Source organism: Amborella trichopoda, chromosome 1, assembly GCF_054954075.1.
Source record: "Amborella trichopoda isolate Santa Cruz 75 chromosome 1, AtrichopodaSantaCruz75HAP2 v2.0, whole genome shotgun sequence".
In the NCBI taxonomy this organism is placed as follows: domain Eukaryota; kingdom Viridiplantae; phylum Streptophyta; class Magnoliopsida; order Amborellales; family Amborellaceae; genus Amborella; species Amborella trichopoda.
This window is the reverse complement of record NC_142336.1, coordinates 865,033-888,567: the sequence shown is the minus strand read 5'-3', so window position 1 is coordinate 888,567 and position 23,535 is coordinate 865,033. Positions and strand designations below refer to the sequence as shown.

Genomic DNA, 23,535 nt, shown 5'->3' with positions numbered 1-23,535 from the left:
GTGTTTTTCAAGAAAAATATCAAAGTCATTTGATTGACAAAGTACTTACAATTTGTCAGTTAATAGCACTAACTTAGTACCGAAGTCATTTGATAAAGGAAAAAAATAGGAAAAAAAAAAAACCCAAACTATATTTTTTATGGCCAACTTAACTTTTTTTTCTCACTTTTTTCTCCAAAATGTACTTTCAATGTAAAACCCCCCAATCAAATAAAAAATAAAAAAATAGCTAAACTACCTTCCTTTACTTTTACTATACCCATGTCTATCTTCTTTCCCACCAAAATAGAGGGCTCCGGCACTGTGTAAATGCGGTCCGATAGTAGCACTCTGACATATGTAAAATTCATTCTGGCAGTAAGGCTTACTGTGTAAAATTCGGTCCGAGAGTAAGGCTTAGGTAATGTGTTAAGTGCGGTCTGGCAGTAAGGTTCAGGTACTGTGTAAAGTGCGGTCCAACAGTAAGACTTCGGTATTAAGTAAAGTGCAGTCCGACAATAGGGCTCTGGCACTGTGTAAAGTGCTGTCCCGCAATTGAAAAAGACAGTCTGACAGTTGCAAATGCCACTCCGACGCTCCGACAATGTGCAATTGGGGTCCAAAAGTCAAGCCAAATCTGTCCAAAATGATTTTTGTATATGGGAAAGCCATTTTTTGTCTAACTTTTTCCCTTTCGAGGTATTTATATAGAAAGTTTGTCTTGGGGAAAAAAGTGAAAGAAAAAATTAGGTCGGGGTAAGTTGAATAGAAAGTGTGGTCTTTAGGTTTTTTTGTAATTTTTTCAAAACATATAGGGAATTGTTTACAAAAAGACCACTTATCTTTTGTATATAGACTTAACAATTGTTCTTACTCATTAGATGTTAAATTGGATAACTTGGGGTGAGTCATAAAGTCTGAAAATTTTTCTTTTGGAACTTTATGTCTATTCATTAGCACTCATACACCTGCCCATTCTTTAAATTTAAGGAACAAGAATGACATCCACCCTGCCCTAGACCTAACTTTTTAGGCATGTCCCAGCACATATTTAATCACATCGTTAACTTGAACACTTTTTATTTTGGGATTGTATACAATGCGACCATTTACCATTCATACATGAAGGTCACGATTACTTACAACTATCTACTGTGAAATCTGATAGCTTGGATGTGTCATAAAGTTCGAAAAAATTTCTTTTGAACTTTGAACAAGGTCAATAAAAATAATTGCAGTCACTCAATATTACATCCAATGATCAAGATAAATTGTGACCACCTTGTACCGAAGGTAAATGGTCTCATTTATACTTCTTTTTTATTTTTGCATCTATCCCCCTCAAGGAAAGTAATAATTTTTTTTTTACATGAAAAATTTGCTTTAAACCTAGGTTTTTAGCACCTATCCCAGCTTGTGAATTTAAAATGAAGCTTGTCGAAACTTATTGTCCTATTGAAACCGGTCTAATACATATTTTGTCAAGCCAGCTTCATTTTAAACAATGAAGCCAGTCCGGCATATAGTGCATTGGAATGGATTTTTGCCTCTATTAAAGTCAATCCTACACCTAGTGTCCCAGACTGGCTTAATTTTTTTTTCCAGTAGATCGAGAGGAGGTGTACCAACAATCTAGGAGGAGAGGGGACATTTTCATCCTAAATTTTTTTTTTTTTCCCTTTGAGGTGTGTGCTAAAATAAATAATTTTGAGGTTAGTAATGTGGTATAAAAAGTGTTGAGGGTAGTCTATGCCTTAAAAGTTGGCTCAAGGGGTTTCTATGATTTTCCATTTGATAAATGCCCAGGGAAGTGTTGGTAAACATGTCAACCTTAAACAATCTGAAAAATAGCATCTTGCGGACTTTTTGTCGAAATATGTAATTTTGGTGTTGACATACGTTAGGGTAGCATGGAAATCTATTTTCATGTGTAACTATGAAATATTAAAACTCTAGAAATGGTATTCATCGAGCAAATCTACTCAACCTTGGAAATTTTGAACATGGATGGTCCAAATACAATGTTATGAGATATGTTATTTTTAGGCCTTAAAACCCCTTTTCTTTTCTATATCCTTTCATCTCGACCGCTGAATACGAACCAATGCAAAATCGGCTTGAAACCCCCTTTATCTTCTATATTCGTATATCTCAAGGTTGAGATTAACAATTAGATGGCTTTTTAATATCAGAACAACTTTTTTTTGTGAGTTTTTATGCGCACCTTACTTCTAAAATATAACATCTTCAATAATAAAAAAATTACAAATCCATATAAGGTGTATATGTGACAAGACACATAAGAAGCTCACCCATACAGTGTTTTGAAATAAGCACTCACAAAGAGCAAATAACAATGGATCATATTGTCTACAGTCAGTTTACAATCAAATAATTGTATTTAAAGTTTTAACGAGGTCTTACACAATTAGGGTCACCCTTGAAAAATTTTGTTTTAAGTATGGATTTAGGATTCAAAACATATTATAACTTGCTCATTAAATACATTCCATTTTAGATCTATGAATTTGAGGCTCATAAAGTAAACGAAAACGTTAATATATGAGCGTGGCCCTAAACAATCAAATTGAGGTGTGCCTCAAAAATGTACTAGAAGAGATTGCTTTGATGCTGAAAAACCCTAAGTTCAATCATCTCGACCTCAAGATATGTGGAAATGATAAAAAATAGATTTTAAGTATTGAAAAATATGCATCTTGTAATGTATTATTCAGACCGTCAAGTTTTAAGATTTTAAAGTATTCATAGATAGGCTCGATCCACACTTTTTTAATCTTTAAATTTTATATTTGAGATAAAAATAAATTTCCAAGACATCACAAAAGGTTTTTTGTAATGAAACAACATATTTTGATATCATTTGAATGTGCACCTTATTTTTATTGTTTAGTACTTTAGCCTTATACAAACCGTACCCTAAAGTAAATGCTCCAATGACATACAAATAATTAAAATATATAAAGCAATGTTTAAAATAATATATTTTAAAGGAAATTATCGTTAATGTCTCTTTACAACCTCATAGATAAGTAAAGCTTTACGAAGCTATTAGGTCCCTAAAGCTTACTTGGACTTCTACAAATCTATTGTGTCCATGAAGGTCCTGTTAGAAATTGGTTGGATGACAAAAGGGCAAAAAAAATATAAAGAATTAAGCAAAAAATAAGTGAAAATCCTTCCTATTGTTTATACGCATATCACTTTTTTTATATAATATTAACCTCCTTCAATATTCAAAAAAATGTGCATATGAAATGACAATTTGTCTTTGGAATATAAGAAAACAAAAGGTTTATTTTGATGCTTCAAAGCACTTTGCACTTGAGCTGGAAGCCCATTGTAAAACTATAATGTTGTATATTTAGATAGAGGAAGAGATAAATAATGAGTATAGCGAGAAGGACAAGTGCTCTAATTAAAAAGGCGTCTAGAGAATGGGAAGAACAATTCCTTTTATAGAGTAACAAGTGGTTGTGAATTTACTGTTTAAGTGAACAGTTCATATTGTAATACTACACAATAAGACTGTTTGATCACAAACAGCTACCATCAATAAGTATTAGATGTTGGATATGAACAGTTATATACATAAGGTGCTCCAAGTCTTAAACAATTAGTGTCTGTTAGGATTTCTTGCACGTGCCGCCCTCACAAAAAATATCGAGCCTCGAGCCAATGACACATGTGTGAAGTGCAAAGTGTGTCATTAGACGTCCTCATACACATGTACGTACGTTGCACGAGTGCCACGCACGTGCACCATGGCTCTCTCCTTTATTTTAAAAACATAAAGAAGGAGAATACCCACACTTAAATGCCACTATATCCAAACTCTTATCTTTAACATGAGACTAAAAAACCCACACCTTTCTCTCAATACAAATTAAAAACTTAGAAAAACCACACAAAATATAGTATTATTTTTTAAAATAAACAAAAGTATTTTTACCATTTGAAAAGGCCGTGTAGACCTAGAATGCCATGCATAACATGCACATAGATACTGGTTATCATTTAGATTTGCACACTATTCATCACAAAGTGTAAGCGTGTTGCCCGCACTTATGACAATAATTTTAGACTTGTGCATCATGCAATGTGCACTGCATTCCTCTTCTACCAGAGAGTATTAATTGGGTGCTCAACAGACTAGGTTTGTAAAGCTCGTCTCAAAATAGGGCATTGTTGGGCTCAAAACCTTTACATATGGGGTGGCAATGGTCCTGGACTCAACGTCCGATCCTGACCTAGGTCCGTGTATGAGCCCAAGAATTGGACCTGTCAGGTTGGGTCTAGGTCGACATGGACCCAACCCGACCCTAATCCGAATAGTGTTGTTATTTAAATAATATTTAATACATAATATTTTAATAGTATTTAAATGAATTAATCATATATTTTTAGTTACATTATTTAAATTATAAATAAATTTATATAGAGCCGAGGCTCTAAACAATAAAATTAGAGCCCACCTCAAAACTTTTGCTAGAAGAGGTTGTTTTGATGTCAAAATATTCCAAATTTGATTATCTCGACATCAAGATGCATGGACATGAGAAAAATGTATTTCGAGTTTTGAAAATAGTCCATCTTGTAACGTATTTTTTTACCATCAATTTTCATGATTTTCATAGACCTGCTGGATCTACTAGTTGTGAAGCTTTAAATATATTTTAAGGCTATCACAAATATTTCCAGTATTTAAATCGCATTTCTCGACACTATTTGAATGCACGCTTTACTTTGATTGCTCAGAGCCTTGGCTCTATACAAACCGCACATATATATATATATATATATATATATATATATAATTTATTTAAATGGGATTGTATACAATGAAGCCGACCTCAATTAATTGGGAAAAAGCTAACATGATGATGCTGACGATTGTATACAATTATTCCATGTACCTTTGATACAAGGAGTTCACAATTATTTGCAACTATCTGATGTGAAATCTGGCAGCTTGGGATATGTTACAAAGTTCGAGAAAATTTCTTTTGAAATTTGAGCTTGGTTAATGGAATTAATACAACCATCCAATTTCAAATCCAATGGTCAAGATTAATTGTGACCATCTTGTACCAAAGGTAAATGGTTTTATTATATACTTTTTATATTTAAATATATCGAAAAACATATATTTTTATTTTTAGGTTGGGTCCAATTGCGTCCGTTTGGACCCATACCTAACCCAACCCACTGCCACCCCTATATGGACACCTTACATGCATTTAAAGGGTTAACCAGGGTCTATAAAGGTCTCAAACACCAAAATGGTGCTCCCTATGCATATAACAAATGAGCTCCACGGACTTGGCATATCTGTCGAGCATGTACAGAGCCATTTTAGGTATAGAAAATAGAAAAAAATAGGAGGAATTTTGGTAAGTTCATTTTTAAAAAAAATAGAGATATTAACAATAATTTCCTTATTTTTAACATTTAATATATATATTTTTCCCACATTCACATAACATTATTAAATCCTGATCAAGTTGTTGAATCATTCACCAGATAAACCGATATGGGTCAAAACTGATGGGTCTTTGGTGCGGGAATCAGCTCCAACAAATTTTAGACACTCTAAAAAAAAAGAAAAGTTGGGAGCTGGGCGAATTGCCTATATGGGTCCCCATTTTATTAACAGAAGAACATGTTTCCATGATATAATACTTCCTGAATGAGTCAAATAACTAATTAAGTTCTTATTGATTACCGATCAAGATTGATGATTCAAAAACACTGTATTCATATCTTGATGCTTCAAATAAGTGTGTTGTAGGTCATTTTTTACGTACTTATGTCCCTCGCACGAATAAGGAGAGAGCTAGTGACAACTTGGTCACGGCCTAATTTTTGCTTCAGTCCTCGTGCGGATGAGGGGTGCTCACGGGGGGAGAAAAATCCTCTCTCAAATAACCGCGGAGGGTTTGTGCACGTCTCACATTTGCCAGGTGCGCATACGCGAACTCTTCTGAGCGCGAATAGGAACCAACAACGAGAGATTTTTACAGCCGTTGTACGTTCAGATGATTGCCTCGCCGCTTGGGGTTCGGGAGACACACCCTGGCGGTTCACCCTCTTAGAACAATGACGAAGCCATCCGAATGTCTGCCAGTGCAGTTTGGACAGGGGCTCTCTTCAGGCTTTCAAAATATCTCCTCTCTCTCTCTCACTCTCTCTCTCTCTCGTGCTTGCAATTGCGATGGGGGTTCGATCGTCCCTCCCCATGTCAATTCCCTCAAGGATGCTAATTGGCGAAAGGGATAAGCTGCGAAGTAAGGGTAGTAAAGCTCTCCCTCTTCGCATGAGAGTTGGGCGATTGGGCGGTTGAGGTAATTGAAGAGTTGGATCCCTCTTGTCTACCAGCTCAAGCTGACTCCTCCCGAGTGATTGAGGGAGAGAGCGTATGCGTGTCTCAGCTCAACTCGACTGTATGAGAGGAAGTTAGGGCGGTGTCTTGAGGGTTAGAACTCTTGGGTTCACTCGTGACTATGTCCGTCTCGGATGTGGTTGCTGCGCGGGGGCAGGTGGCAATTAGAGGAGAAGACAGAGAGAGCTCGCCAACTCCGGGTGTAGCTTGATTTATGAAAGAGAGAGAATGAGACTGCACACTCAAGGGTATTTTCTCTCAGAAAGTTTATCTCTCATCTCGATGGGATTAAGGGTTTAGAAACAAAAAATGAGTGAAAACAATGTGATGCCTCTATTTGAGTGATGAATAATCCACTCTTTTACAAGTGACTTATGCTTGTTTACATAGAGAACTCACCGAACAGGGGTGGATGCTAAAAAACTACGTTTAATTAGCACTAAAAGAATTTAAAATAAAATCATGAAATTAGGTCCAATAACCAAAATGCCCCCAAAGCCTTTTTTGCTAATGACAAAACCATACCTCTTTGAGGGGTCTTCCGCCATTGCCAGATATTTTAAGCTTTTCCATAAATTTGTAGCGATGGTTCAAATGATTTGTTGTTATATCTTCAATGCTTGTTCGATTCTGAGCGTTTTTATGCCTTTAATCGTGCCGAGGCAGTTTTTTTCCATGAGGTGGAAGTCTGGCCAGATTCATGAACCTTGGTGGCCAAGGCTATTCAACTTGTGATGCTATAAGTATTTATTTTGTTTGTAGGTGAAAGATGAGACTATCACAGTCGTTTTGCACCAAGTTTGATCCATTTTGGTTTGTATCTGCATCATTTCATAATTTGGGAGGTCATCAGAAACGGGATTTTGGCAACTGAGCAGTCCTGCTTCTTTTGTAATCTTGGGATTTGTGCTTATTCGTCCTTGGGTTAAGTACAACAGTTATACCAGTTCGCAGCTCTTCACGAGGTGGTTGCATTGAACTCGTTTTCACGATGATCGGATGCGCGGATCTTGAATTGTGCTTCATGAGATTCGAGATGTCTTCTTCTTAAAACTCTAATTTTTTTGGTTTTGTGCTCACCTTCTTTCCAGAATAAGTCTGACTTTGGGTCGCGCCACGGTGCATGCCCTAGGTCAAAATGACGGGATTGTCGTGATCTAGAGCATGTCAAAGTTTGAGCTTATTCTAAGTCCAGAAGAAGGTTATGTGTGTCATTGAAGTCCCTCTCGAGATGTGACGTCGTAGTCTCCATGCTTGCGAACTGGTTCAGTGAAGCTGTACCACAATAGTATAAAACCTACCCGCTTTTAGGAAGTTTGGGCATATACCCCTTTTGGATGGTTCGATTAAGCCCAAAATTGGTCATCAGGGGTTTTTTGATGTTCTAAATGGGACTGTGGTGGTCTGGTACTGTTCTGAAGCTGTTAGCAAGGGGCTATAGTTGTAAGGTATACAATAGTATTATTCTCAAGTTGTTTAGCTTGAGGCTTATTTCGCAGTACAACTTTGATCTATCTATATTTCGACTACTAGCATGACAGAGTTGTCACTGGCTCTCTCATTATTCGTGTGATGGACATAAGTAAGTAAAAAATGACATACAACAAAGTGACCAATAAAATATGAAAATTTGTATATAAGGTTGCGACCTTAAAATGTAGAATTAAGGTGCACTTCAAAAGTCCATCATGGAAGGTTGTTTTGATGTTGGAAAACCATCTAATTGATAATCTCGACATTGAGACATGTGAATATAAAATGAAACAAATATTTTCATCCTTAAAAATAGTGTATCTTACAACAAATCATTTGGACCATCCATTTTCAAGTCTTTATAGATCTACTTAATTTGATCCGTTTTGGGAGTTTAAGATTTTATATTTAGAGATAAAAATAGATTCTCAAGCGATACTAAGCATTTTTTATACCAAAATTTCCAGAAAAAAAAAAAAAACAATTAGGTTGAAATGATAGAGAGAAAGATATGAAAAAAAAACATTTTTATGTACAGCTTATGGATAACTAGAGAAGGAGTACTGGCTCTAAGATTTTTATATGTGTACTGAAATGAGTGAGTTTGCCCCTTTTATAAGCATTGGAGCTTCTCCCCTTGCCACATATGACATGTTTTTCATCCAATTGTCTAGATTTCGATATGCCCATATCAATAACTAAGCTTTTTTTTTTATTTTATATTATTCTATTTATTTCTTAAAAAAAAAGGTTTGGTTTAATGTGACTGTTAGAATATCATTGATGGGTGGTTAAAAAAAATGAAGAAATTGAATGAAATATATCGTAAAAGATAGTCAAAGGATTTGAATGTAATGAGACCATTATAACAAATATATAATATAATTAAATTGAATTTAATGCATTTAAAAATAGAAAGTAAGAGAGAGACCAACTACACTATAGTGATCATGAGGCCTTTGTGGCCATTCTCTAACAAAAATAATACTTATAATAAAATTTGGAAGTGCTTTTAATCTGATTGTTTAAGGTTACAGCCTTATAAAAACCACACCCATAGAATATGGACATGGTTTCTATGAGTTTAGGAACTCACATATATAAATGAAAGCCCCTTAATAATTTATTTTTGAAATAGAATTTAATTCTAATTTTTAAGGAATATATAATTTTTAACATGTAGATTATTAATTTGTAAAAATAAATAAAATTTAAAAACTAGAAATGAAATTTTTTGGAGAAAATATTTGAACTGCTGATTTTACTTTTTCTTTTCAAAGACTATCATTTGTGGTGTAGATCTAATTTTTTTTTTTTTTTGGTGGATGGTGTAGATCTCGGGCCCGGACCGTGCGGGCTTGAACGCACCAAATAATTATCCATAAAAGAATTAGGTTAACGGTTGAAATTGTGGAAGGATATCGCCTTTGAATAGTTGCGTCCGACTTTTACCCAAAACTCGAAGAAGGGAAACCATCAAAATCTCGCCCTAGAGAGAGAAAAACCTTTGATTTTCCCTCTCTTTCCCATCTCCTTCACTGTTGTAAGGGCTGTGCTCCCGCGCCACCTCCATTGAAGAAGGTATTTAATTTGCAGATCTATTATCTACTGCAATTTAGGGTTTCTTTTTTGTAGGTGTAATTTCATTACTTATTGGCTCTCTCTCTAGAGTTCATAGCTTTTGTTGGGCCTGTGTTCTCATTTCACCCTGCCTTGATTCATTCAGTACTCAGTTGCATGGTGCTAATTTAAGTCCCTCTCTCTGTCTCTTGATGTTATTCATAGTCATAAGGAACTACAATCTAGATCTTTCTGTAATTCTCTTTCTCAAATTTATTTTCCTTTTTCCCCTAATTATAAGGGTAATTATCTTGGTTTTTCTTCCCTTATTTGGTTGTGATCTTGGGTTTTGGTTTTGGCTCTGAATTGAAGCTTTTTTGGCCTCTCTCCCTGCATGGTTTTCTTGGGTTTTGGTTTTGGCTCTGAATTCAAGCTTTTTCAGCCTCTCTCCCTGCATGGTTTTGAGTGGGGTTTTTGTGAGATTCTGATATGTGTGTCCAAGTTCTTGTTCTGATGCGAATGATTCAAAAGCACAAGATAAGTAAAGGTTTGCGGGAGAGAAATGGCACGAGTTGGTGGAACTATGTATGCGGTTTGCATGGCTAATTTCTGCAAAATTGATTATCTAATTTTCATTTCCCTAAATCTTTAATAGAGATGGTTGCTTGTTTAGTTAAGTGCATATAGAAGGTTGGGAATTTCTGCTTTGCGAAGAAGGCTACCATGCTCTGTCGTTTTTGCATTATGAAGAAACTCAGCAAGGGTCGATGATTGAATTATTTCCTAAATGAATTTTTCCCTGATAATTTTTGTAGCAAATTTGTTGGTTTAGATTTGGATTTGTGATAACTGGTGGCCATTTGTTGTTCTAATTTCTCTGAGCTTAATGCGTTTAATGCTATATGTGATGGATACTATGCACCTTCATTGCGTGTCTTCTTAAGTTTGGATTGATTTTTAATGTTGGTATTACAGATTGTCAAGCAAATGTAGAAGTAATCGAAAGCTGATTTTTTTTTCTTTCTTTTTTATGAAGAGTTGAACACTGAAATTTCATAGTGAGCTTTGAAATTCTTTGTAATATGAACAAGGTTGAAATCGCTTTAATTGACATTGAACAGATTTTTCTACACCATTTTCTTGAATACATGTTGCCTCAAACTGATTTGATGGTTTTGTAGTTGGATTGAATTTTAGAGCTTATATGGATGAAATTTTATTTTGGAAATGTCTGTATTGTATTGCTCAAGTTTGTAGTTGTTTGTATTGGAAATCTTTCCAATGGTGCTAAAAGTTCAGAGGGATGTTTCTGTTTAAGCAGTTATTCCGTAGACGGTGGTCTAGATACAGTTTATAGTAAAGTCCAAAGGACCCTACCATAGAATTAATGAGAAATTTTGTTGTTTAGCTGAACATTCTAGGATAAAGCTCACTTTAGCTAGTATTTTTCTTCCATTTTGCTTCATTGGAATATCCGAGGTTAGTGACTATCAACATTATGTAGACTCCTCAAATGTGTTATTTTAAACACATCAATCATGGATAACCATATGACTAACCATACTATCTAAAGCTATCTCTTCCATCTCCCCCCATCTGGGGTTTGTAACTGCTAGAGCTGGTTAGTATATTATCTCTTTTTGTATTTGCTTGTCTTTTTTTTTTTTAAATATGGTGTAGATTTTTTTGATGCAAATCCTTTTGGTTACTTGATGCAATGCATACTCGGTTTACTTGTGAATTTTTTGGTGCGCATTAAACTTAAATCTAGCAATGATTTGAGAACCTATTGTTTGATTTTGATTATTTCACCCTCAAAACTTATGTATCTAGGAGGTTTCATGATGTTTTGGAGCCTGGGGCGAGGAAACCTGATATGGTGGAAGGGAGATATGATTAGTTCATTACTTATAAAATTGTTGATAATATTTCATAGAACAACAATGAAGTATGTCATTCTTTACAAATTCTATTAGCGAATTGATTTGTGGCATATTGTGAGAACTGATACTTGGGTGATGTCCATCATATAGAATAAGCATTTGGAAAATTTAGGAGACATACCTTAAATGGAGCATGCAATTGATTTTTTAAGCAGAATACAAAGACATATTGTTGACAACTATAGTAGCATTGGTGGCTATGATGTTCTACTAAAACAATAAAGGAAGGCAGGAAAACTCAGTTTTAAGATTTGGGGCTTTGATGGTATTGGAGTTTGTTATATGTTGAATTTCAACATACACAATATGCAATCTTAATGATGAATAAGCCAATGTGCATGTCAAAATGTTATTATTGAATGGTGCTCCTACTCTATCAAAAACCAAGTTTCTTATTTTTCATTTTCTTGGTGGACTTAAGCCTATAGAAAATTTTGGAAGAGTATTCTATTATGTGATTCTCTTTATAGATTTCCATTCCTTTGTGGTAAGCACTCATTCTCTTCTCTCATTGCATTACTTAAATCCTTATATATGACATTGCAGCCCTCAATTATTTGTATCTGCTATTTGTTTTTAATTAAATTATCTTTATTCTTTAGGGGTTAACAAAATTGCCAAGTGAGATGAACATGGTTGAGCCGAGTGAGGCAATCATGGTGGAGCCCCTAGCATCATCTGAACCTAGTGGAGAGGACCCACGAGTGGGTATGCAGTTTGAGTCCCCTGAAGCTGCTTATGATTACTATAATGAATATGCAAAACGGAAGGGCTTCAGTGTTCGTTGTTATTCGACAAAGCGATCAAAGAAAGATGGTAGAGTTATCACTCGTGAATATGTATGTTCAAAAGCGGGTTATCGGGATAAGACACGTGAGAGCAATCGGACTCGGCCCCTTTCAAGGCTAGGGTGCAAAGCTATGCTAAGAATAAAAAAAGATGATTCTGGTATATGGTTCATTGCAAAACATGAGAAGGAGCATTGTCATGCCTTGACTTCACCATCCAAAGTCCATCTCCTTCGATCACATCGTAAATCTCTAGAGACCAAAAGAGAAGTGACCGGTATGTGTAATTCATGTGGCTGTGGCATAGGTGCCCCAAAGATAGTGAACGTGCTTAGTACAGATGTTGGTGGGCAAAGAAATCTCAATTTCATTGAGCGAGATTCTAATAATGAAATCCATAGAAGTCAAAGAAAATCACATTTGAGTGTAGGGGATGTAGAGGGGTTAATGGAAATTTTTATTTCTAAGGTTGTGGCGAACCAATTATTTGCATACAAGATCGATGTTGATCGCGATGGGCACCTGACAAATGCTCTATGGTTGGATGCAAAATCTAGGATATCAAGTGAGTTCTTTGGGGATGTCATTCTATTTGAGAATACATACAAAATCAATGACTCTGAGATGCTTTGTGCCCCAATTTTGGGAGTAAACCACCACATGAATATCATTATCTTAGGATGTGCGTTGCTATATGGAGAGCATGAGGAATCCTTTACATGGTTGTTCACAAAGTGGCTTGAGGTGATGAATGGGCGCCAACCCAAGGCAATTTTCACAAACCAGGACAAGGCAATAGCTCTTGCAATAAAAAAGGTGTTCCCCGAGGCCCGACATCACTTGTGTAGGTGGCATATTACACAAGAGTTTGAGAGAAATTTTGGCCATGTTGAGGGTAGATATACAGCATTCCATGAGGATTTTTACAGGTGCATTGACCATTGCACCACAATTACGGAATTTGAAGATAGGTGGTCAAACATGATCGAAAGATATGATCTAATGAATAATGACTGGTTGCAGTACATATATGAAATCCGACATCAATGGGTATATATATATTCACAAGATGCATTCTTTGCAGGCTATACGACCAATGAGAGAAGTGAATCCATTAATAGAGAAATCAAGGATCTTGTAGATTCCCATACCAACTTGACTCCACTTGTTGCCCAGTTGCAAAAATTGATTGATCAAAAGTTTGACAATGAGAACATAGAAGACTTAATTTCTCGCGACAAAAGACCGGCTATGAAGACTGGGACTCGCATGGAGAGGCAGATGGGTCAAATTTACACCTTGAAAATTTTTACAGAGTACATTCAGCCAGAGTTGGTGAGATCCAATGATCTTATATGTGAAGTGCAAGAGGAAGATGGGGTGGCATGTACTTGTAGTTTGGAAGAATATGGAGTCAGTAGCCTGCTGCAAACAGTTGTATTCAACGGCACTGAGAAGAAAGCAGCATGTTCTTGCCATCTATATGAGCGCATGGGTATCCCATGTGCTCATATGCTTAGGGTGTTCTCCTTGAAAAATATCCTAGAGTTACCCCAACACTATATAATGACACGATGGACGAAGGATGTGACAAAAGGCTTAGCTCTTTATAATAATGGGGATCAAATACGAGCTAATGAGGAGGCCTATTATGCACGTTATGATGATCTAGGTCGATGGGCCAACATACTATCAATGCATGGGGCAGTGAGTATGGGTGTATATGATTATGCAAAGAAGGTTCTGCAAGAGGCTTGCGATAAGGTTGTTGCTAGAGCAGACATGGAAAAGATTACCATACGACATGTTGCATCTACCAATGCTGTCACTACTTCGACAAGTACTCCCATGCTTTTTGTGGATCCCACCTCCTTGTAAACTTTCCAATTCCCATATGACTGTAGTTATCAATATGTGCAAAGCTGAAGGGACTACATTCCAATGTGAGATTTGAACCTTAATATGAGAGGATGAGTAAGAGAGTGCAATGGATGCCTGTCATTGGTCATGACAGGCAAAATTGACCATCTATATGTAGCACTTGGTATGATTAGCCGTCATCTATACTTGTGAGTTTTGATTTCTCAAGCCAGTTAAAGTACTGCTTCATGGTTAGTCCCCTCCATATGAGTACCAATGTGGGTTTCACAATAATATGGGGTATATTGATTTTCTTGTATGTTGTGAATCTGGTGACTGAGAATGTTTGTGCTCTTAATATTTGTTCATATGATGTTGTGAATCATATTGCCGAAAACTTCATTACCTCACTGTTAATTTTTTATATTCTGGTTCAGGTTTGAAGCCAATGGGAGTATCAGTGACCCCAACCATGCTTCTCATAGGAGTAGAAACAAGTCAGAATCTTTTGAAGGGCCTTGTATTTATAGTTTTTGTAGCATAATGTGATGTTTGGATCTTCCCACGGACTTGATTAAGCTTTGGTTTTATGATGGATTAAGCTTTGACAATTCCATTTTCTTTCGTCTCTCTTTTTTGTGCAGTATTTTTTATTGGGTTCCCTACCCATCTCTGTATATTGGAATTATGTGCAGTATTTGGATATTGGAAGTTTTACAAAGGAATTCTAGTTTGCTCCGGTTGTTATGATTTTTGTGCCAATTTAGGAGAGAAGGCTCTTTTTGCTTTTGTTTTGTTTTGTTTTGTTTTTTTTTTATTGATTTTGTGCCCCAGGCTGTCCCAGTCCTTGCTTTCTCACATGGGAGTTCCTGCTCCACACTGGTGTGAAGCCCACCTCCCTCTTGTTTTCAGGTGCACTTCCGACATCCATCTCTCTCTCTCTCTCTCTCTCTCTCTCTCTCTCTCTCCTGTAACACATGCTCGATACTAATTACATAATTTCAGACATGGCAAGCATTGTGGTTTTCGATGATGGGGATTAAAGTGCAGGGTATACATATGAAGCCTTTGTGGCTTCGAATAGGGTGTTAATGGGAAGGGCATTCCTTCTCACATCAGAGCAGGTTGATATAGCATCAGCTATTGGATCCAATGGGGTTGTTCTCTCGGATCAAGGTTAGTGAGATTTTATCTCTCGCTCTAAACTACTTTTCTTCTTGCCAATTTCGAATTTAATTTAGCTAAATTCACAAGATTAGTCCTGGAATTTGGAATTTGTATTTATCATGATGTCGTCTGGAAACAAGAATCCCGGCATGTGACACATATAGTCAATGCATTGGAAAGAAGCCTGCTTGTCTCAGATAAACCAGTTAATGAGGATACAGTGTTCCTTAATCTCTTTTTTGTTGTATTGTTTGGTTGCAAAAAATGAACTTAAATGTGCTCTGATTATACCAAACAAATATATAAATATTTTATTGCAACATGTCGTAATATATGCCCTTGCTACAAGCCCATTTAATATTGTATTGTGAGGGCTCATCTGTAGGGAGAGAAACCCTTAATGATACTGTATAGTGAGGGCTCATCTATAGAGAGAGAGAACCTTCCATAAATAGAGGAATAGTCCTATGAGTGGCAAGCCCAAGGTATTCTCAAGTAAAAGAGAGAGAAGGGCAAGTTTTTTATACTTCCCCTCCTGTATAAAATTTATATATTTCCCCCTATCCAACCGTCATGCGTTTACATTATTTTATTATTAAGTTTTTTCTACAAAGCATTTGACACCAAATTTATACATTTCCCCCTATCCAACCAATCCACTTTGAATGTCATGCGTTTACATTATTTTATTATTAAGTTTTTTCTACAAAGCATTTTGACACCAAATTTTGAGCGTCTACTCTTCTCTTAAACTCGCACTTGTAAAATTAAAAAAATACTGGGAAAATTACAAAAAACCCCAAAATGAGATTTTCTAGACATTCTATCCCCAAAAAAGTTTTTTTTAGCAACTTTTACCCCAAATTGAGTTTTTTTAGCAAATACCTCCAAGTCAAAAAGTCATTTTTTTTTTTGATGAAAATGCCCATCACTTCCCCTATTTTGTGTTGGACCGCATGCCAGTGTCGGACTGTGGATCTCCCCTATTTTGTGTCGGATCGCACGCCCGAAGTGTCGGACTGTGGACTTCCCTTATTTTGTGTCGGATCGCATGCTTTCCAGAAGTCCAAAGTGTAGGACCGTTCTCATTTTGTGTCGAACTGCATGCCCAAAGTGCTGGATCACCTTCATTTTGTGTCAGATTGCATGTTTTTCATAAGCAAAGTGCTCGATTATCCCCATTTTGTGTTGGATCACATGTCTAAAGTATCGGCCTGTCCTTGTTTTATGTCGGACGCATGCTTTCTAGAAACAATGTGTCAGACCATCCCATTTTGTGTTGGACTGTATGCTTTTCAGAGGATATTTTGGTCTTTATTTTACCTTTTTTTTACCATTTAGGGGTATTTGTCAGGAAAGTTAAATTCGGATTAAAAAGTGAAAAAAAGTTTAGTTGGGGGTAAGTTGTATAATAAGTCTATTTTTCAGGGTTATTTGTAATTTTCTAAAACTATTCTCAATAAAATAAAGTAATCAAAATACTTTGAATATTTTAGAAGGTATTTTTGTTATTTTTTTTATTGAAATATATTTTTAATATTTGATTTAGGTATGTCCTATTGAGATGATGGCACATACCAAATTCATATTTATAAGTTGTAGAAAAAAAATTAAAAGTAAAATGTTTTGAGCATTGGATCTAGATCAAACGGTCAATGACTCATTTATATCACTTCTTATAAATGGATGGCTGGATGAGGGCAATATAGGGAAAGTATAGAAACCTTTCCTAAGAAGGGTTTCACAACTTCACCTTAGTAGGTAAAGAGGTTAGGCATTTGAAAATGAAGTTGCCCCTGCATGACAGTCGTAGTGCTCCATTTGTCAATGATGGAGAGAAGGACTCACATATGCCATAAGATCATTGGCCTTTGGAATATCTCGTTCCGTTGTGACAGAATCCATTATTTCTAGTGCTCCATTTGTCAATGTTGGAGAGAGAGACTTGCACATATGCCGTAATATTATTCTATTGGTATAAAAGGTCTATAATCACTCGATGTCAAATGTGAAAATGGGTCGACATATTATCCTATTGGTATAAAAGATCTATAATCACTCATGTCAAATGTGAAAAAGCTAAAGATAATTGTAAGATGAATAGTTTTATTTTATATTTTTCTTATTTCTGAGATGTATATTTGTGAAAAAGACAATAGTTAAAATAAAAACACAAACCATTCCTCGCATGCATACAGTCTATAAGATCAAAAGAAGTCACAAGCCAACTTCCCACAAGATACTCCATTAACTACAACTCATACAACTTTTTTGAGATATACCTTGATAACCACCTCCTAGCAGTTCCTCAAGTTTCTTATCAGAGACTAACAATGGAATCCCAAAATCTTGGCACATCACATGGGACACACGTACTTTTTTTTTTTTTTTGATAATGTTCCGTAATTTTATTGCTCAAAAGAAGTTACAACATAATTAAATGAAAGCAAAATCATAAACTAATAGGGATGGAAGAGTCACTCCCCTCTTTGCATGAGAATCAGCAACATCATTAGCCTCCCAAAAGACATGTCTAACATACATACATTGATATAAAAAAGAGATTATAAGCCCACACATAAATTGATATAAAAAAGAGATTATAAGCCCACACATACACATACATTGATATAAAAAAGGGATTATAAGCTCACACATACAACATTGATATAAAAAAGAGATTATAAGCCCAAAAGGGTTATCCTGTAGGATAAGTCCATTGGAGCTAGAGGTTTAAGGTTTGGATGAAGCGAGCAACCTGTCGTGGACAGCTTGACATTGGGCGAGCAGCATATCGTATGGGGGTAGCTTCTCTTTGATGACAGGATGATCGAGGAAATCTCGAGACCATGCATAGAACAGAGGATGTGTTTGCTCATTGATTAAATTTTCGCCTAAGATTTCTTGGGAGATTTTGAGCCATACAGGAATCCATCCAAGAGCGATATCGGTGAATCCGATGGTTTCTCCTGCGAAAAATTTCTTGCCATTGAGGCCTTTCTCTAAGGTTTTCAGGCTCTCAACGAGTTCTTCCTCACCTTGTTTTGTAAAGAAGCCGAAAAGAGCAGGGATACACTGTCATTCAATATAACAGAAGATAAAAAGAATGAGCAGGGCTCCTTGTTTGTTTATTGAAAAGAAATAATAGCAATATCATTTCAACTTTGAAAAATCATTTAGGGAATGGAAGCCGCCCCTTCCAAACAGCATCAAAAGACGTCGTTTTGCATGCCCATGGAAGCTGCAGGTTCCATCTTGTTGCTGTAACAAATGTGGGAGTCCATTTGGTGGAACTTGGGTCTCCCACTATCCAAAAGTTCTATTAAAATATAAATCTAAAATATCATATGGGTAAATTGCTACAGAGCTCAAACTGGAAGTTGAAATGGCACCAGAGCCCCAAACTAACCATCAAACAATTCCTGAGACATAAAATTAAGAATCACCTGAATGTTGTACAAGAACATGCAGGTTCATAGTAGTGAACTAGCCGGTTCACAATAGTTGAACGAGCTGGTTCGGTTCGACTCAGGTTGATTCCTAGTTCAGAACCGGGTTAAAATATCATATGGGCAAATGGCTATGGAGCTCAAACTGGATGTTGAAATAGCACCAGAGCTCCAAACTAACTATCACACAATTCTTGAGACACGAAAATTAGGAATCACCTGGGTCTTGTACAAGAACATACCGGTTCATAATAGTGAACTAGCTAGTTCAGTTCAACTGAGGTCGATTCCTAGTTCATAACTGGGGAAACTTGGACCTAAGGAATTTTCAATCACTGCTTGTTAGTCATGTATGGCATAGGAGTTGCAACGGTTCCGGTCATGGACCAGGCCCGACTTGGCTCCGGTATGGGTCTAGAATTTATAATTAAATATTTAACTTTTATATTTTATATTTATATATATTGGGTAATCCCATTGACACCACCCCACTAAAACGTTCAAAAAAAAAAAAGAAAAAAAAAAAAAGAAGAAAAAAAAAAAGAAAAAAAAACTCTTAAACTATTTGAAAAAACAAGTAAAGGTCCGTCTTCCCCAACAAACAACCCCCCAAAAAAATAAGGGTGCAGTACCTTGTCCTCTCCATATTTGGCCCAAAATCGAGACATGGCTCTTTCGTAAGGATCTTTTGAGAGGATGGGACTTTGAGGCCATGTTTCCTCTATGTATTCCATTATCACTAGAGACTCCACCACAGGTTTAGAGCCATGTAATAGAATGGGAATCTTCTTATGAACTGGGTTATACTTCAATAACTCAGGGCTCTTGTTGTGGATATCTTCATCTTTGTATTCATAGTTGATGCCTTTAAAATTGAGAGCCCATTCCACTCTCAAAGCAAATGGGCTTGGCAAGAAACCAAGCACTCTAACTGCCTCCTCTTCGGCCATTTTCTCTCTCTGAAAATCACCACACAAAGGAAAAGGAATGCAAGCGCTTGTATTGTGATGGACAATGGCTTGCTAAGGGTGGGTTTTTATAAAGAGTCAAGACTCTTGCGTGTGGACCAAGATTTCTATGGTCTTATTTAGAGAGAGACATCCAGCGGATCAATCTCGTCAGTGACGTCCTGCATGACATCGTGATAAGTTTTTTTTTGACCTTTAAGTGTACTAGAACTTCATTAATTATATAAAAGTGCGGTTTGTATAGACCAGAGAGTCTAATCATTCAAAGTACAGCCCACCTTTAAATACTGTTAGTGTTGAAATATGTGGTTACAATATTAGAAATATTTGTGATAGCTTTATAGTATATTTTTATTTTAATTTTTAATTATAAAATTTAAAGCTTAAAAATTAGTGTAGATCGAGCAAATTTATGAAAATTGAAAATTAACGGTCAAAAAATATGTTACAAAGATGCATTATTTTCAAAACTTGAAGTCTATTTTTTTTTCTCATGTCTATGCATCTTGATGTCGAGATGATCAATTTGAGGATATTTGGGCATCAAAACAGCCTCTTCTAGTGAAATTTTTGAAGTGGGCTTTAATTTGACTGTTTATAGCCTTGGCTCAATATAAGTTTTTTCAATTACACAAAGATGTTACAAATTTATAGAACCATCAAACTAAAAAATCAAAGAAAAAGTTCTTCAGCAACCAACAATTCATCCAACGGAGTCCATTTTTTTGCTAAGTCATCCACCATCACATTTGAATTTCTCATAGTCTCCGGACATAACAAAAACTCTCAGATTTCTAAAAGAACTTTCATCAAAATTCAACTTAAGAGTTCCACTAATTGGTGGCCTCCATACATTCTTTGTCCAAACCTTAATCATCTTTTGTCCAAACCTTAATCATCCTTTGGCCGATCAAGTTAGAGAGATTGACTGAAACATCTACTTTTGAGACTCCAAAACTCTCTTTTGTTATCGAAAGCCAACAGAGAGATATCTTGCATTCCAATCTCGTCACGACATCTAGGGTTGACAATTTTTTGGTTCGAGTCCGGATCCACCCAAATCCGAGTTTCGATTCAAAAAGTATACCTTGGATATGGATATAGATTTGGATCCGGATCCAATAAGATCAAGAATATTCAGATCTAGATAATGTGTTGTAAAATGCATTATTTTTGAGACTCAGAAAACTTTTTTTTATAATATTCATACACTCGGTGTCGAGATGATAAATTAGAGAGCTTTTCAATATTAAAATAATCTTTTACGATGACTTTTTGAGGCGCATCTTTAATTCTACAATTTAAGACTTTATATAAACTTTTTCTATATATAAATGAATGAATGAATATATATATATATATATATATATATATATATATATATATATATATATATATATATATATATATATATATATTATTTGGATCTAGAGTTTGGATCGAGATCTAAATTTCAAATCCAAAATTTGGATTCATACCCGTAGGATCCGAAGTTTGGGTTTCGAATTTGGACCGGATATATTCCCATTATGTGGAAAGGTTTTAATGATAGAAATTTCCGAAAGTCATATAATGCAATGGCCAAAAGTTAATTTAATAGTTCATTTGTTTTCAAAGATAGAGAGTGAGGGGGATTGAGTGGAATTTTCTAGATGAAGAGACAAGACGATGGTTCTGGACTTTGAATATCCAAGGGGAGAGAGAAGTCAAAGTCGTATAATGCATTCACGCCAGAGCGTAGTATAGATTTATTCCCTCAAGCAAAAGGGCTACTTGGAAGCATTTTTTTTATTTCAAAATTTGGGAGCCATTTTAGTATATGCACTTGACTAGTTTGAAAGAAAAAGAGTGGAGTTTAGAATGTTGTCCTTTTGAAGATATGATATTTAATAGAGTAGAATGGAGAATCAAGATTCCTATAGCATATTTCAACTTCAAATAATTGGAAAAAAGTTAAAATGTTGATGACGACGATGATGATATATGTATGCAAATAAAAAAAAAAAAGTATATATAAAAAGTTTTGTTACATATGCATGTAAAATTGATTCAAATTCGTAGACATGAGACAACAAAAGTGTAGGGATCTAGACCATCTTAAATGCATTAAGAGTGAGAATCAAAACAGTTACAAGATGAGCTATCATGGTGCATGTTGTTCGTAGATGACATTGTTTTGATCGATGAGACCCAAACTAACGTCAACACAAAGTTAGAACTTTGGAACAATGATCTAGAATCTACAAGTTTTAAAATTAACTAAATTAAGACAAAGTATATAGAATGCAAATTTAGCAATAATAGGAGTTGAGAAGATGAAGTAGTTAAGATTGACAGTCAGGAAATACCAAAAAGAGCTACACTTAAGATATTTAAGTTGATAATTCAAAAAAATGGAGAGATTGAAGGAGATGTTGTACATAGAATTAACTCTGGGTAAGCAAAGTAGAGATGCGCAATTGAAATTCTATATGATTGCTTCATAGTAATAAAGCTGAAGGGTAAGTTCTATAAGACAGTTGTAAGACCGTCTTTGTTCTATAGTGCAGAATATTGGGCAGTCAAAAAACAATATACCCATAGAATGAGTGTAGCGATGATGATTACGTTAAGATGGATGAGTAGTAAGATAAGAAGGGATAGAATTCAAAATGAATACCAATAGACAATAAGATGAGAGAAATTAAACTTAGATGGGCTGACCATGTGTGGTGTAGACCCAGTACATCAGTTGTTAGAAGGTGCAAGTTAGTTTAAGTGGAAGGCTAAAAAACGGTAAAGGTACGTCCAAAAGGATATGGTTGTAAGTAGTGAGAAAATATATAGGGACCTATAGTCTCATTGAGGGTACGACCTTTAATAGAGCAAAATGACAGACTGATATTCGTGTAGCCGACCTCAATTAGTTGGGAAAAAGATTTGACAATGATGATGCGTGTAAAGTTGGTGTATTATTTTTTCCTTTTTTTTTTTTTTTTCTTTTCTCTCTTTTTTCGGGTTAATCACCAAGTGGAGCATATTACAATTTTAAATTCCTAAAAATCACTTGAGAGTGGGAGCTAATGTATAGTATGCTCCTGCAAGCATATAATCTATAAGCATTAAAGTTTCATCCATGTCTAGTTCACTAAATGGCGATGATGCTTTGCCTCGTGGTGTGATATTTTCAAAGCCAAATTAATGTTGAAAAGACGAACATATATGTAATATCATAAACTATTAAGTATTTTCATAATAACAAAAAATAAAACAGATATTCACGTAATTTTCTCAAATATTTTTCCTAATTTTGAGTGCGGCTGATGATACATCTTGTGCTGCATGATTATACATCTAAGAGCTACAGATGATTATAAGATAAATAGTCTTATTATATACTTTTCCTATTTTCAGATGCATTTGCGAATTTGCGAAAAAGATGAGAGCTAAAATAAAAACACAAACCATTCCTCGAATGCATAGAGTCTATAAGATCAAAAGAAGTCACAAGCCAACTTCCCCCAAGATACTCCATTAACTACAATTCATACAACTTCTTTGAGATGTACGTTGATAGCCACCTCCTAGCAGTTCCTCAATTTTCTTATCAGAAACTAACAATGGAATCCTAAAATCTTGGCATATCGCATGGGACACACATACACATTTTTTATATAATATTTAGTAATTTTATTGCTCAAAAGAAGTTACAACATAATTAAGCGAAAGCAAAATCAGAAACTAAAATGGAGGGAAGAGTCACTCCCCTCTTTGCATGAGAATCAACAACCTCCCGAAGGGCATCTCTAACACACACATTGATATGAAATAGAGATTATAAGCCCACAAGGTTATACTGTAGCATAAATCCATTGGAGCTTGTGGTATGGTGGTTTAATGCTTGGATGAAGCCAGCAATCTGTCGCGGAATTGAAAAGTTACAAATTGGATATGGATTTGGATCCAGAA

The 23,535-nt window shown here is 35.5% G+C and overlaps 2 protein-coding genes across 7 annotated transcripts; one reads left to right on the top strand and one right to left on the bottom strand.

Moving 5' to 3' along the window:
• Positions 1 to 9,345: 9,345 nt before the first annotated feature.
• On the top strand, positions 9,346 to 14,753 carry LOC105421893 (protein FAR1-RELATED SEQUENCE 5-like). 6 transcript variants are annotated; one of them, XR_016054562.1, is made up of 3 exons: positions 9,346 to 9,433; positions 11,958 to 14,086; positions 14,441 to 14,753. XR_016054562.1 is itself a non-coding variant. In XM_088865224.1 (2 exons), exon 2 carries the CDS (start codon positions 11,982 to 11,984, stop codon positions 14,019 to 14,021), a length of 2,040 nt encoding a protein of 679 aa, XP_088721350.1. In that variant the 5' UTR covers positions 9,346 to 9,433; positions 11,958 to 11,981; the 3' UTR covers positions 14,022 to 14,753. The 6 variants fall into 6 exon arrangements, 1 of the variants encoding a protein (XP_088721350.1); XR_967179.3 differs by having other exon boundaries at positions 11,958 to 14,187; XR_967178.3 differs by having other exon boundaries at positions 11,958 to 14,212.
• A 2,634-nt stretch (positions 14,754 to 17,387) lies between these two features.
• Positions 17,388 to 19,628, bottom strand: LOC18425185 (glutathione transferase GST 23). The gene is made up of 2 exons (XM_006829751.4): positions 19,252 to 19,628; positions 17,388 to 18,245 (listed from the first exon to the last, which is right to left on the bottom strand). The coding sequence occupies exons 1-2, from the start codon at positions 19,567 to 19,569 to the stop codon at positions 17,904 to 17,906; spliced, it is 660 nt and encodes a 219-aa protein (XP_006829814.1). The 5' UTR covers positions 19,570 to 19,628; the 3' UTR covers positions 17,388 to 17,903.
• Between the last annotated feature and the right edge of the window lie 3,907 nt (positions 19,629 to 23,535).